The sequence below is a fragment of the Nerophis lumbriciformis genome, linkage group LG23 (genome assembly GCF_033978685.3).
Source record: "Nerophis lumbriciformis linkage group LG23, RoL_Nlum_v2.1, whole genome shotgun sequence".
In the NCBI taxonomy this organism is placed as follows: domain Eukaryota; kingdom Metazoa; phylum Chordata; class Actinopteri; order Syngnathiformes; family Syngnathidae; genus Nerophis; species Nerophis lumbriciformis.
The window spans coordinates 36728474-36745751 of record NC_084570.2 but is presented as its reverse complement, the minus strand read 5'-3'; the positions used below and the strand labels follow the sequence as shown (position 1 = coordinate 36745751).

General features: G+C 35.6%; 1 protein-coding gene across 2 annotated transcripts in view; it reads right to left on the bottom strand.

The window, feature by feature from the left end:
- The window catches only part of prex1 (phosphatidylinositol-3,4,5-trisphosphate-dependent Rac exchange factor 1), a 245354-nt gene that overhangs the window by 73031 nt on the left and 155045 nt on the right, over positions 1-17278 (bottom strand). For both annotated transcript variants that reach the window (XM_061985632.2, XM_061985633.2), the window contains exons 16-17: positions 7134-7279; positions 2673-2765 (exon numbers count right to left, since the gene is read on the bottom strand). In XM_061985632.2, the coding sequence (XP_061841616.1) occupies positions 2673-2765; positions 7134-7279 (239 nt within the window). The remainder of the gene's footprint in view (positions 1-2672; positions 2766-7133; positions 7280-17278) is intronic.

Below are 17278 nucleotides of genomic sequence, written 5' to 3'. Positions count from 1 at the left end.
CAGCAGCATAGTAGGCTCAAACAATCATTAAAAACAAGGCAGCGGTTAAATTTGGAAAAAAATCCAAAATTATAATATGCCAATTTTTCCTCCCATTAAAATATTTAACTTTTTTTGCGTTTAAAAAACATTTGTTTTCTAAAATAAAGATTAATTCTGTGAATATATATTTTTTTAACATAAAAAATATGACTTTTTTTGTATTGTTTTATAAATAAATAAATGATAAATGGGTTGTACTTGTATAGCGCTTTTCTACCTTCAAGGTACTCAAAGCGCTTTGACACTACTTCCACATTTACCCATTCACACACACATTCACACACTGATGGAGGGAGCTGCCATGCAAGGCGCTAACCAGCACCCATCAGGAGCAAGGGTGAAGTGTCTTGCTCAGGACACAACGGACATGACGAGGTTGGTACTAGGTGGGGATTGAACCAGGGACCCTCGGGTCGCGCACGGCCATTCTTCCACTGCGCTATGCCGTCCCCGTTTTATACATTTTTCTTCAAACAAAGTCTCGAGAAATGTTTAATTCTTTAAAATATGTATTATTTATTTTCCTCACTTTTTATTGTTATATAAACATTAATTATAAATTAATTATTGTTTATGTATTAACAAATCATTGATATTATTACAACAATTTTAAATATCAGGAGACATTTTAAAGAATGTGCTTTTTTGTAACACTTTAAAACAAAGTTGAATTTTGTGACATGTGAATATTAACTTATTTGCTTTTTTCTCTTTAGAATTACGACTTTTTGTTGGATTTTTCAAAACATGATTTGCGTGACTATGACACACTGGAAGCCGTTTTAAGTCCCTACCCCTTATATTTCATATCAATATCGGTGCACCAATCTGATATTAGTTAACATCAAAGGCATTTACTCGACATGCTAGGCTAAAGGCTACTAGCAGCTACCCAACGGCTAAGCACACAATAGCACACAAGCTAGACTTAGGTCATAATCACTGAACAATTTGCCGACATGAATCAAATAAATATAGTTGCGTATTATTTACACATACAAAGCCTCCAACGTATTAGACAATATCCAGTAAGAAACGTGTCCGCATTATTCCATTGACTGCGTCATGATTTAACTTTGTGAATGTGTGTGACCACAAGGTGTCGTTACTCAGAGCGATTGCGGCTATTTGCGTTGTGTTTTTTTTTTTGCGAACCGGCACACGGCCCTGCAAGTGGCGCCCCCTGGTGGAAGTCACAGGGAAGACAGACGAGCAAGAACGCATCTGTCCAGAGTCGTTTCACGGTCCATGTCGCCTTCAGTTGTGATTGAGTCGTCGTGTGCGTCGTCTATTTTGGTGGTGGCTGTTGTGAGTGGGCGTGTCTTAATGTCTCGACAGCCAATCACAACCAAGTTCCTTCGTGAGGGAGGGGAGGATGACGGACAGCAGCCGTCTGAATATTAGACAGCCATTACCCACAGGAGATAATGCAGGGGGATGACACATTGTGTGTGCGTGTGTGTTCTTGTATTTCTCCTCTTCTTGAGACATGAAGAAGGAAAAGTAGCTTCCATATGAGGAGGTGTGACCAAGTGATGACATAATTCATGGTCCCAATAACATTTCATCTAATAGAGAATGTCTCATTTGCACCCCTGCTGGTGAAATCTATCAAAATTAGGGTGGTCCCAAAAGGGAGGGATTTTTCAAATTGACTATATGTCGCTTTTAAAAGTGCTCCCCCTCTGGTCAACATAGGAAATAACAAGTGTATAAGAAAATGAAATGCGCCCCCTTTGGCCAAAATATATATATATATTTTAATAAATAAATATGTATATAGAGACATACTGTAGTAACTTGAAGTAGATCATGAAGATTAAAAAACAATTACAAACAAAACATAAAAAAAAAAATACAAGTGTTTTTCTCACAATGTGTGGATTTCTTTCTTATAAAATTGGGATCAATTTCTCATATTCTTTCTGTTTCTGTAATATTGCAATATTTTCTCGTAAAATTATTACTTTTTTAATGTAAAATTATTCCTTTTTTTTTTGCAAAATGGTGACATTTGTCATATAAAATTCTGACCTTTATCACAATATTGACACTTTTTTTTGCTGTTCTTGTAAAATAGTGACATTTTTTGAGTAAAATTATGACTTTTGTCATCATTTTGCCAAGTAAAATTCCGATTATTATTATTATATTGCCAAAAATGTTAAGTTTTTTATAAAATTGTGACTTTTGGCGAGTAAAATTATGACTCTTTTCATAAAATAGCCCAAAATTTAAGCTTTTTCTTGTAAAATTGCGACGGTTATTGAGTAAAATTCCAAACTTTAGCATAATATTGCACGAATGTTCAGTTTTTCTTGTAAAATTTTGACTTGTGTTGAGTAAAATGACAACTTTTATTATAATACCGCCAACATTCTCAGTTTTTCTTGTGAAATTGTGACCTTTTTCCTGTGAAATTCCAACAAATTTTTCACAGCAAGCTGTTTTATATTTGCATAGTATGTATATATTATTAATGTTGTAAATACACGTCTTTATATATCTAGAAAGGGTGGCCCTAAAGAGCGAGGCATTAATCGGAGGTCTCTTCGAAGGTAACAAATACAAGAATATGTGTGTGTGTGTGTGTGTGTGTGTGTGTGTGTGTGTGTGTGTGTGTGTGTTACCTCAGCATGTGAGCCTCTGGTGACGGACTTGACCACGATGGCTTTGTTCTTCTCCTCGATGTCAAAGCCGTAGTCCTCCTCCTCAGGGTCAATCTGATGATAACCAAAGGGAAATGATTGACCAAAAGTCACTTCATTAGGTACACCACTGGTGGCAATAATCACAGCTGCTGTGATTGACTGGATTGTTTTGGCTCATGCAAGAAAATAACAACAGTTTGTATTTTATTACAAACATTATAATCCTTTATTCATAATCCAGCAACTTTCTGTCATAATGTTGTTTTTTGATGTGTTCGTACATATTAGCTAGTTGTCATATATATTTCAAGATACTACACAATTAAAAATAATAATAATGTATTATTTATAATAGTTTGCAATGTTATCGTTAGCGAACACTATAGCCATCTTCCTGCTGCGCGGCGCTGATAAGATGATTGGGAGCAAGATGGAATTCCTCAGACGTCCACTCGCAAAGAAAAGGTTTCCCACTCGAGGTGGAGAATCAGATAAGGCCTCCCACTCGCTGTGATAACATTTGTTGTTGCCAATATTACAAATGTAACAACATAAATGGACTTATTATTGGAGATGTATTGTATTGTGAATTAATTCGTTATAATACTAATAACAAATACATTTGATACAATAATATATATAATTAATAATATTAATATATTTTATTTTAATCATGATTATTTTACTTTCTTTTTTTTGCCTTCTTGTAATTTTATATTATTGAATCACCTTTTGTACCAACTGTGCTCGGTTGACCAATCAGAATTGGGTGGCACTTTCAAGGGGGCGGGGCCATAAATAATGCCACTTCACGTGTCAATACGGTACATAAATGGACAAAAGTATTGGGACGAGTTCTGTCGGGGCATCCCGACAGAACTCGTTCACCCAGGTTCATTCCGCAATGCTTTTATTTTGAAGCTTACTTTGCGGCGAACAGGAAACCCGGAAACCACTGTGTGTGCACTTTAATGCGATACCGTAGTTCTGCCTCTGTTGTCTTTTTGCACCGATAAGTTATAACGAGGACGCTAACGACATACATGTCGACATAAATGGACCAGTTTTTTCCTAAAAACGATCATGTTGGGTTTCGTATTTTATGTCGACAAAAGCGGTCGACCATGTACGTCAACTTAAGCGAGCACTTTTTGATAAGAAGAACATGACGGACCAGGACTTCATGAAGTGGTCCACACTAGCAGTGTCCCAATACAACCAATAACTACTGACGAGATACCGACGATACAGGTTCATTCTGCAAGTCTTTTATTTTGAAGCTTACTTTGCACCGAACAGGAAATCAGTGTGTGCGCTTTTATTGCGAGATGTTGACGTTTCACATCAATAAGCTATAATGAGGACGTTAACGATAAACGACAGCTCATGTCGGCATAAATGGATGTTTTTTTTTACTAAAAATTATCATGTTGGGTATCGTATTTTATATGGACAAAAGCGGTCGACCATGTACGTCAACTTAAGCGAGCACTTTTTAGTAAGAAGAAGATGACGGACCAGGACTTCATGAAGTGGTCCACACCAGGGGTGTCTCCATACAACCAATAACCACTGACGCTATACCGACGATACAGGTTCAGTCTGCAATGCTTTTATTTTGAAGCTTACTTTGCACCGAAGGGGAAATCACTGTGTGTGCGTTTTATTGTGATATGTTTTCGTTTCACGGCGATAAGTTAGAACAAAGACGTTAACGATGAACGACAGCTCATGTCGGCATAAATGGATGTTTTTTTTTACTAAAAATGATCATGTTGGGTTTCGTATTTTATGTAGACAAAAGCGGTCGACCATGTACGCCGACTTAAGCAAGCACTTTTTTAGTAAGAAGAAGATGACGGACCAGGACTTCATGAAGTGGTCCACACTAGCGGTGTCTCAATACAACCAATAACTACTGACGAGATACCGACGATACAGGTTCATTCTGCAATGCTTTTATTTTGAAGCTTTCTTTGTACCAAACAGGAAATCACTGTGTGCGCGTTTTATTTCGAGATGTTGACGTTTCACATCAATAAGTTATAACGAGGACGTTAATGATAAACGACAGCTCATGTCGGCATAAATGAATGTTTTTTTTTACTAAAAATTATCATGTTGGGTTTCGTATTATATGTCGACAAAAGCGGTCGACAATGTACGTCAACTTAAGCGAGCACTTTTTTAGTAAGAAGAAGATGACGGACCAGGACTTCATGAAGCGGTCCATACCAGGGGCGTTCTGATACAACTTGTTCACTTCTGATAAGATACAGACAATCCAGGTTTATTCTGCAATGCTTTTATTTTGAAGCTTACTTTGCACCAAACAGGAATCCAATGTGTGCGTGTGTGTATGTTTTATTGCGAGACAGTATCTATGCGGCTGTTGTCGTTTTGCGATGATTAGCGATAACGAGGACGTTAACGATGTACGGCAGCACATGTCGACATAAATGGAAGTTTTTTTCCCAAAAAACTATTTTTCCATTTTTTATATGGACAAAAGCGGTCGACCATGTACGTCAACTTAAGCAAGCACTTTTTAGTAAGAAGAAAATGACAGACCAGGACATCATGAAGTGGTCCACACCAGGGGTGTCCCGATACAACCTATAACTACTGACGAGATACCGACGATACAGGTTCAGTCTGCAATGCTTTTATTTTGAAGCTTACTTTGCACCAAACAGAAAATCACTGTGTGCGCGTTTTATTGCGAGATGTTGACGTTTCACATCAATAAGTTATAACGAGGACGTTAACGATAAACGACAGCTCATGTCGGCATAAATGAATGTTTTTTTTTACTAAAAATGATCATGTTGGGTTTTGTGCTTTATATGGACAAAAGCGGTCGACCATGTACGTCGACTTAAGCGAGCACTTTTTGATAAGAAGAACATGACGGACCAGGACTTAATGAAGTGGTCCACACTAGCGGTGTCCCAATACAACCAATAACTACTGACGAGATACCGACGATACAGGTTCAGTCTGCAATGCTTTTATTTTGAAGCTTACTTTGCACCGAAGGGGAAATCACTGTGTGTGCGTTTTATTGTGATATGTTGTCGTTTCACGGCGATAAGTTATAACTTGGACGTTAACGATAAACGACAGCACATGTCAACATAAATGGATGTTTTTTTTTTTACTAAAAACGATCCTGTTGGGTTTCGTATTTCATGTCGACAAAAGCGGTCGAACATGTACGCCGACTTAAGCGAGCACTTTTTAGTAAGAAGAAGATGACGGACCAGGACTTCATGAAGTGGTCCACACCAGGGGTGTCCCGATACAACTTGTTCACTTCTGATAAGATACCGTCAATCCAGGTTCATTCTGCAATGCTTTTATTTGTAAGCTTACTTTGCACCGAACAGGAAACCACGGTGTGTGCGTTTTATTGCGAGACATTATCCCTGCGGCTGTTGTCATTTTGCGATGATTACGACAGCACATGTCGACATAAATGGACGTCCCCCCCCCCCCGAAAAACAATTTTTCTGTTTTTAATGTCAACAAAAGCGGTCGACCATGTACGTCAACCTAAGCGAGCACTTTTTGGTAATAAGAAGATGACGGACCAGGACTTCAATAAGTGGTCCACACCAAGGGTGTTCCGATAACAACCTATAACTACTGATAAAATACCGACAATCCAGGTTCATTCTGCAATGCTTTTATTTTGAAGCTTACTTTGCACCGAACAGTACGTCTAATAAGTAATATACAACTATAAGTATTTGATACTTGTTTATATTGACAAATGTGCTGCTTTACACTGCAATGTTGTTCAATGATTCCTACCTATGTTTAGCTTGTGCGCTATTGTGTGCTTAGCTGTTGTGTAGCTGCTAGCTCCTAGTAGCCTATAGCATGTTTACCTTTGGCAAATGACTCGACTAAAAGAGAAGAAAAGACCAACCTCGTGTGCTTATTGGAGGACTGCTTGGATTGGGGATTGTACATGCAGGCAGATACAATCCGTTGTTGTTTTTTTGCCGATACCGGACAGATATAGGATTGGGACGCCCCTAGCAAAAACAGGCTTTTCATGCTGTTGTCAAATTAAAGTTGAGTGATAATTGTTTTTTGGGAACAGCAAACTGAATGACGCGGACACGTTTGTAACTGGATACTTTCTAATATGCCTTGGAGACTTTGCATGTGTAGTTATTTGATTGACAAATGTGCTGTTTTACACTGCTAAATGATTATAGCCTGTGCGCTATTGTGTGCTTAGCTGTTGTGTAGCTGCTCGCGCCCAGTAGCCAAGCTTGTATGGGATATGAGCGATATCCCTAACCAATATCGGATGGGGAAATAAAACAACATATAGAATTGAACGCTTTATTGTGATGGTGCTACTTCGGGGGTTTTACGTGAAGGGGCGGCCATCGCTGGTCACGTGACCATTTCACGGTTGCTCACCAGCAAAGACTTGACCAGGATGTTCTCGATGAGCTTGAAGTCGTTGCGCTGCAGCTGCTTGCTCTTGGCGCTCGTTCCCTCCGTCTCCTCGTCGGCGTAGAAGCGGAAGAACTGAGACTCATCTTTGAACTCGCTCTTCTCCAGCACTGAGGGGCGGAGACAAAATGTGATGATGATGAAAGGTTCTCTTCAGGAGCACAAGAAGCGTACGAACACGTGTTATCAATATTAATAAGAACACAAAAAAGCCCTGACTAAAGTCAAAGCTATTAGGCGTTTACAGCAAGACACACGCGCACACGCACGCACGCACGCACGCACGCACGCACACACGCACACACACACACAAACACACACAGAGCGTATTTAGTGGTAGAACATGTTCCATGGTCCATAAACGTTGTGTCTTGGCAAGTGTTGCTGAGATAAGTCCATGCTTGTGCAAAAATCAAAACCTATTGCGCAACTCCTTAGCGAGAGTAGAGAAGTGTTTGTCAACTCTTGTTCTTTGACGTAATTGTACAGAAATGGATGTTTTGTCATTTATTTATGAGTCAGCTTTTATGCAGTATATTTGGTTAATACTTATCTATCTTATAGTAAAATATATATACATATATACATATATATATTTTTTTTTGGGGGGAAGAATGTAATTTATCATATAAATAGCACCAAATGTTATTAAAAAAGTATTGAAATTTGTTTCTAATTTTCAATAAATTTTAGATGGAAAAAAAAAAATCAAATCATTACAATTAAGAATTGCAATGCATTTGAAAAAAAAAAAAAAAAAAAAAAAAATATATATATATATATATATATATAGCTGTATGTATATTTTTGACCCAGCAGATTTGGTCACATTTTCAGTAGACCGATGATAAATTCATAAAAGAACCAAACTTCATGAATGTTTTTTGTGACCAACAAGTATGTGCTCCAATCACTCTATCACAAAAAAACAAGAGTTGTAGGAAGAATTGGAAACTCAAGACAGCCATGACATTATGTTCATTACAAGTGTATGTAAACTTTTGATCGCGACTGTATATATATATATATATATATATACATATATATATACATATACTGTATATGTATATGTAGATGGTGTCAAAAATAGATAAATCAAATAAATTGCAATTCTTATTTGTAATGATTCTACAAAGAATCAAAATCGATTAAAAACAACATTGGGCGCCACTTATATGATAAATTACATTCTTTCGTAAAATAGATTTTATATAAATACAGTATTTATACGTATATACAGTATGTGTATATATATATATATATATATATATATATATATATATATATACAGTATTTATATGTATATACAGTATGTATATATATGTATAATGTATATAAATTTATATATATATATATATATATATATATATATATATATATATATATATATATATTAAAAAGAAAATATATATATATACACATACATATACAAACCCCGTTTCCATATGAGTTGGGAAATTGTGTTAGATGTAAATATAAACGGAATACAATGATTTGCAAATCATTTTCAACCCATATTCAGTTGAATATGCTACAAAGACAACATATTTGATGTTCAAACTGATAAACATTTTTTTTTTGCAAATAATCATTAACTTTAGAATTTGATGCCAGCAACACGTGACAAAGAAGTTGGGAAAGGTGGCAATAAATACTGATAAAGTTGAGGAATGCTCATCAAACACTTATTTGGAACATCCCAAAGATGTGAAAGCTAATTGGGAACAGGTGGGTGCCATGATTGGGTATAAAAACAGTTTCCCAAAAAATGCTCAGTCTTTCACAAGAAAGGATGGGGCGAGGTACACCGCTTTGTCCACAACTGCGTGAGCAAATGGTCAAACAGTTTAAGAACAACGTTTCTCAAAGTGCAATTGCAAGAAATGTAGAGATTTCAACATCTACGGTCCATAATATCATCAAAAGGTTCAGAGAATCTGGAGAAATCACTCCACGTAAGCGGCATGGCCGGAAACCAACATTGAATGACCGTGACCTTTGATCCCTCAGACGGCACTGTATCAAAAACCGACATCAATCTCTAAAGGATATCACCACATGGGCTCAGGAACACTTCAGAAAACCACTGTCACTAAATACAGTTTGTCGCTACATCTGTAAGTGCAAGTTAAAGCTCTACTATGCAAGGCGAAAACCATTTATCAACAACATTCAGAAACGCCGCCGGCTTCTCTGGGCCCGAGATCATCTAAGATGGACTGATGTAAAGTGGAAAAGTGTTCTGTGGTCTGACGTGTCCACATTTCAAATTGTTTTTGGAAATATTCGACATCGTGTCATCCGGACCAAAGGGGAAGCGAACCATCCAGACTATTATCGACGCAAAGTTCAAAAGCCAGCATCTGTGATGGTATGGGGGTGCATTAGTGCCCAAGGCATGGGTAACTTACACATCTGTGAAGGCACCATTAATGCTGAAATGTACATACAGGTTTTGGAACAACATATGCTGCCATCTAAGCGCTGTCTTTTTCATGGACGCCCCTGCTTATTTCAGCAAGACAATGCCAAGCCACATTCAGCATGTGTTACAACAGCGTGGCTTCGTAAAAAAAGAGTGCAGGTACTTTCCTGGCCCGCCTGCAGTCCAGACCTGTCTCCCATCGAAAATGTGTGGCACATTATGAAGCGTAAAATACGACAGCGGAGACCCCGCACTGTTGAATGACTGAAGCTCTACATAAAACAAGAATGGGAAAGAATTCCACTTTCAAAGCTTCAACAATTAGTTTCCTCAGTTCCCAATTGTTTATTGAGTGTTGTTAAAAGAAAAGGTGATGTAACACAGTGGTGAACATGCCCTTTCCCAACTACTTTGGCACGCGTTTCAGCCATGAAATTCTAAGTTAATTATTATTTGCAAAAAAAAAAAAAAGTTTATGAGTTTGAACATCAAATATCTTGTCTTTGTAGTGCATTCAACTGAATATGGGTTGAAAAGAATTTGCAAATCATTGTACTCCGTTTATATTTACATCTAACACAATTTCACAACTCTGATGGAAACGGGGTTTGTATATATATAAATATATATATACATACATATATACACACACATATATATATATATATATATATATATATATATATATATATATATATATATATATATATATATACAAGTCAAAAAGTTTGGACACCCCTGATCTATATATTCACAGAATGACGAGATTTTTGTGTTTCTGAGCCATTTAGAAGCGTATTTGTGTGTGTTCAGGTGTAAGAATGCATAACAAACGTACAGATGTAAAAGACAACAAGCAGCCAAAGGTACTCAGCTGTAAAGAGCTTTTTAAAGAGCATCTGGCACCCTGACTTCCATAAACTGATTAAACATGCACACACACACGCACACACACGCACACACACATACACATACACATACATACACACACACACACACACACACACACACACACACACACACACACACACACACACACACACAGACCAATGTGTGTTATTTCCTCTGAGTCACGCAGGCTGCAGCCTCATCAGGACAAACATTCCAACCATCCATCCATTTTCTACCGCTTGTCCCTTTCGGGTCGCGGGGGGTCAGCTGCATTCGGGCGGAAGGCGGGGTACACCCTGGACAAGTCGCCACCTCATCACAGGGCAAACATTCAACCATTTTTAATTCACACACAGAACAATGTTACACAAACGTATCAATTACTGCAAATACCTGCCTTATTTCTATTAGGCACCAACTAAAAAGGAAAATATAAAAAAGTAATTAATGTTTTTTCAGCTGTGTGCACAATCTTTTCTCCCTTTTGTGATGCGCAAATTCATCTCATTTGTCCACTTTGTGAGAAAAATATGAGGTAAAACTCCAGAAAGAATCCAGAACAAGCAGATCTTTATCACTTCCTCATCTCTCAGTCTCTAGTTGCTGTTTTTACGGGGGATTTTAGTCTTCTCTACACATCTAAAAGGGCATCATGGTTGACTATCTGGAGAAAAAAATGGTATGGATGATGACAGATGTCATGTGTATGTATATATATATATATATATATATATATATATATATATATATATATATATATATATATATATATATATGTATATATATATATATATATATATATATATATATATATATATATATATATATATATATATATATATATATATATATATATATATATGTATAAAATGGCATGGATGATGACAAATCTCTTTAAAAAAAAGTATTATTTAAACAACAAATGTCTGCGATACTTGTTGGTATTGTTTTTAAGATGTACTTTCCTAAACGATTTTTGTACTGGCATGACAATCACCAGTGTTTATTTATTTACATGTATATATTTATCATTGACTTCTTACAATCAGCATGAAATCATGAGCAAAAATCATACAAATGTTCATCATTTGAATGCAAAAATTATGTTTTAGTTGTTTTTTAGGAGTTGTATTAAAATATTTTTTCTAAATTACTTTTTCTAATTTCTGGTTATATTTTATTAAATGGTATTAAACTATGTGTTTAATTCAACTAAACATTTTATTTTCTTTGAATTATATTTGACTTTTATTTTATTTAATATTTTATGTTTTGTAAGTATATATATATATATATTTTTTTTAATTTAATTAAATGTATTTGTGTCATTATATTTCTATTTCACTTTTTTTTTTTAAAGAAAGTTGTTTGATTGAAATTAAACCTGAATTTAAGTCAGTGATATTTTAACTGAATAATATTTAATTTAAAGGTGATTTATATACAATTATATTTTATTTGCACTTGACTATTTTTGCTATATTTTATTGAAAATAATGTGTATACAGCATGTTGAATCATGTTCAATTGCACGATTTAATTCAAGACAAATATATTTTATCAAATTGTATTTCAATGTCACAGTGTATTTATAAGTTTATTCAAAAATAAATGTTTATGAAGTTACATAAAAATATTTTTATTTAATGCAATGCTTTTGTTTAATAAATGTACATTATTTAATTTTATTGAAATTAAATGTGGTCTAATTCAATATAAACCTTTATTTTACCTAATCCTGTTTTAATTGAACATTTATTTTATTTTATTTGAACGTGTTTTATTAAATTGCATTTTAATTGTATGATTACTATATTAATAGGCACTTATTATTATAATTATTTATATTTTCATCTGATTTTTTTCTTATTTAATAAATGAAAAATATATCATTTAAATAAACATATTTCAATTGTACCGTTGTTTAAGCACTGATTTCACAGGTGATTAACGAGCCTTGGCGGAGGTCGTGCATCGTCTTTTGAAAGTGAACATGAAGAAACTAAGGCCTGATTTCAAGATGATCCTTTAGTAATCCAGTTTGAAGAAGATGAAGAGCAACAGAAGTGCTGACCAAGTAGAAAACTGCAAGGAGAAAACGTCCCCCTCCCTGAAGGAGGTCACGGGCAACAAGTGAGGATGGAGCAGATGATGGTGAAGAACATTCAAAGTGGGACTTTCTGACATGTGGTGGGTGGAGACGACTGTCGCGGGTCAGTGCGAGAACATGCAGCGTCGCGCGGCAAAGATAAGCCAGCTCTGATGTTTACGTTCAACATGATTATGAGGTCACATGACCGCCTGGGGTAAAAGATAACTGAGCTCAAGACGAGCGGATGCCATCACCAGAAAAAGACATTTCGGTTTGTAACAAACATCATTGCGATTAAGTTAGTTAACTATGGACAAATTTGCGATTAATCGTGATTAAATAGTTTAATCATTTGACAGCCCCAATATTTATATACAGTATAAGATATTTTACATTCTCAAGTATTCCCCTAAAACGTGTCAGGTTTGTGTCACGTCCTGCTAAAGGATGTAACCATTCTTCATGTATGTTCATGTTCACGTGTCTTTGTGCATGTTTATGTTCATATGTGTTTATATTTACAGATGTTTATGTTTATGCATGTTCATGTTCAAGTGTGTTTGTGCATGTTTATGTTCATATATGTTTGTATTCACAGATGTTTATGTTTATGCGTGTTCATGTTCACATATTTTCACAGATGTTCATGTTTATGCATGTTCATATTCACGTGTGTTTGTGCATGTTTATGTTAACATATGTTTATATTCATATTTATATACCACCCCATGTTCATTTATGTTTATATTCACAGATGTTTATGTTCATGCATGTTCATGTATGTTCACATATGTTCAAATATATTTGTTTATGCATGTTTATGTATGTTCACATGCACATATGTTTATGTTTATGCATGTTTATGTATGATCACACATGTTTGTTTATGCATGTTCACGTTCACGTGTGTTTGTGCATGTTTATGTTCATATGTTTATAGTCACATATATTTATGTTTATGCATGTTCATGTTCACGTATGTTCACATATGTACATGTTCATTTTCCCATATGTTAATGTTTGTGCATGTTTATGTTCATATGTGTTTATATTCACATATGTTTATGTATGTTCACATTTATGTATGTTTATGCATGTTTATGTTCACATATGCTCATATTCACGTATGTTTATGTTTATGCATGTTCATGTTCACATATGTTTATGCATGTTTGTGTTCATAATATATGTTTATAGTCACATATGTTTATATTATGCATGTTCATGTATGTTTGTGTTTATTTCACATATGTTTGTTTATGCATGTTCGTGTATGTTCAAATACTGTTTGTTTATGTTTATGCATGTTTATGCATGTTCATGTATACATATGTTCACATATGTTTATAAATATAATATATGTTTATATTCACATATGTTTATGCATGTTCATGCTCACGTATGTTTGTTTTTTTCATGTTTATGCATGTTCATGTTCACGTATATTCATATATGTTTATGTCTATGCATGTTCATGTTCACGTATATTCATATATGTTTATGTCTATGCATGTGTATGCATGTTTATGTTCATGCATGTTCATGTATGTTTATGTTCATGTATGTTTATGTTAATGTATATTCATGTTTACGTCTGTTCATGCATGTTTATGTTAATGTATATTCATGTTCACGTATGCTTGTATATGTTTATGTTCACATATGTTATTGTTCAAGTATGTTTATGTCCATGCCTGTTCATGTTCACATATGTTCATGTTTATGCCTGTTTACGTTCATGCATGTTTATGTTCATGTATGTTCATGTTAATGTGTGTTTATGTTCATGCATGTTTATGTTCATGCATGTTCATGTGTGTTTATTTTCATGCATGTTTATCTTCATGTATGTTCATATTCACATATGTACATGTTAATGCATGTTTACGGGACGGCGTGGCGCAGTGGTAGAGTGGCCGTGCGCAACCCAAGGGTCCCTGGTTCAATCCCCACCTAGTACCAACCTCGTCATGTCCGTTGTGTCCTGAGCAAGACACTTCACCCTTGCTCCTGATGGGTGCTGGTTAGCGCCTTGCATGGCAGCTCCCTCCATCAGTGTGTGAATGTGTGTGTGAATGGGTAAATGTGGAAGTAGTGTCAAAGCGCTTTGAGTACCTTGAAGGTAGAAAAGCGCTATACAAGTACAACCCATTTATCATTTATCATTTATTTAATAATACCACCTTAACATTTGACAACCAAACAATTACACAAGGCGAATCAGTAAAGAATCTGGGTATTATCTTCGACCCAACTCTCTCGTTTGAATCACACATTAAGAGTGTTACTAAAACGGCCTTCTTTCATCTCCGTAATATCGCTAAAATTCGTTCTATTTTATCCACTAGCGACGCTGAGATCATTATTCATGCGTTCGTTACGTCTCGTCTCGACTACTGTAACGTATTATTTTCGGGTCTCCCTATGTCTAGCATTAAAAAATTACAGTTGGTACAAAATGCGGCTGCTAGACTTTTGACAAGAACAAGAAAGTTTGATCATATTACGCCTATACTGGCTCACCTGCACTGGCTTCCTGTGCACTTAAGAAGTGACTTTAAGGTTTTACTACTTACGTATAAAATACTACACGGTCTAGCTCCGTCCTATCTTGTCGATTGCATTGTACCATATGTCCCGGCAAGAAATCTGCGTTCAAAGAACTCCGGCTTATTAGTGATTCCCAGAGCCCAAAAAAAGTCTGCGGGCTATAGAGCGTTTTCTATTCGGGCTCCAGTACTATGGAATGCCCTCCCGGTAACAATTAGAGATGCTACCTCAGTAGAAGCATTTAAGTCCCATCTTAAAACTCATTTGTATACTCTAGCCTTTAAATAGCCCCCCTGTTAGACCAGTTGATCTGCCGTTTCTTTTCTTTTCTCCTCTGCTCCCCTTTTCCTTGAGGGGGGGGGGGCACAGGTCCGGTGGCCATGGATGAAGTGCTGGCTGTCCAGAGTCGGGACCCGGGGTGGACCGCTCGCCTGTGCATCGGCTGGGAACATCTCTGCGCTGCTGACCCGTCTCCGCTCGGGATGGTGTCCTGCTGGCCCCACTATGGACTGGACTCTTACTATTATGTTGGATCCACTATGGACTGGACTCTCACAATATTATGTCAGACCCACTCGACATCCATTGCTTTCGGTCTCCCCTAGAGGGGGGGGGTTACCCACATATGCGGTCCTCTCCAAGGTTTCTCATAGTCATTCACATCGACGTCCCACTGGGGTGAGTTTTTCCTTGCCCGTATGTGGGCTTTGTACCGAGGATGTCGTTGTGGCTTGTGCAGCCCTTTGAGACACTTGTGATTTAGGGCTATATAAATAAAGATTGATTGATTGATTGATTGATATCATTTATGTATGTTCATGATCACATGTGTTTATTTTTATGCATGTGTATGTTCATGCTTGTTCATTTTCACCTTTGTACATGTTCACACATGTTCATGTATGTTTATTATATGTTTGTTCATGTTAACTTATGTTTATGCATGTTTATTGTATGTGTGTTCATGTTCACATATGTTTATGCATGTTTATTGTATGTGTTCATGTTCACGTATGTTTATGCATGTTTATTATATGTGTGTTCATGCTCACGTATGTTTATGCATGTTCACGTATGTTTGTGCATGTTTATTGTATGTGTGTGCATGTTTATTGTATATGTGTTCACGTTCACATATGTTTATGCATGTTTATTATATGTGTATTCATGTTCACGTATGTTTATGCATGTTTTTGTTCATGCATGTTCACGTATGTTTATGCATGTTTATTATACTGTATGTGTGTTCATCTTCACATATGTTTATGCATGTTTATTATACTGTATGTGTGTTCATCTTCACGTATGTTTATGCATATTTATTATATGTGTGTTCATCTTCACATATGTTTATGCATGTTTATTATACTGTATGTGTGTTCATCTTCACGTATGTTTATGCATATTTATTATATGTGTGTTCATGTTCACATATGTTTATGCATGTTTATTTCATGTTCATGGATGTTTATGCATGTTTACGTTCACCTATGTTCATGTTTGTTGATGTTTACGTGTGTTAATGTTTACGTAAGTTTATGTTGACATGTTTATGTATGTTTATATTGACATATGTTAATGTTGACGTATGTTAATGTTCACTTATGTTTATGATGACGTATGTTTATGTTGACGTATGTTAATGTTGACATATGTTAATGTTCACTTATGTTTATGTTCACATATGTTTATGTTGACGTATGTTCTTGTTTACCTATGTTCATGTTCACGTATGTTTATGTTCACATATGTTTATGTTGATGTATGTTCATGTTCACGAATGTTAATGTTCACATATGTTTATTTTCACGTATGTTTATGTTCACGTATGTTTATGTTGATGTATATTCATGTTCACATATGTTTATGTTCACATATGTTTATGATCACATATGTTAATGTTCGCATGTATTTATGTTCACATATGTTTATGTTCATGTTTGTTTATATTCACATATGTTCATGTTCACGTATGTTTATGTTTACATATGTTTAGGTTCACATATGTTCATGTTGACATATGTTTATGTTGACATATGTATATGTTGACATATGTTTATGTTCACATGTGTTTATGTTGATGTATGTTCATGTTCACCTATGTTCATGTTCACGTATGCTTATGTTCACATATGTTAATGTTTACATATG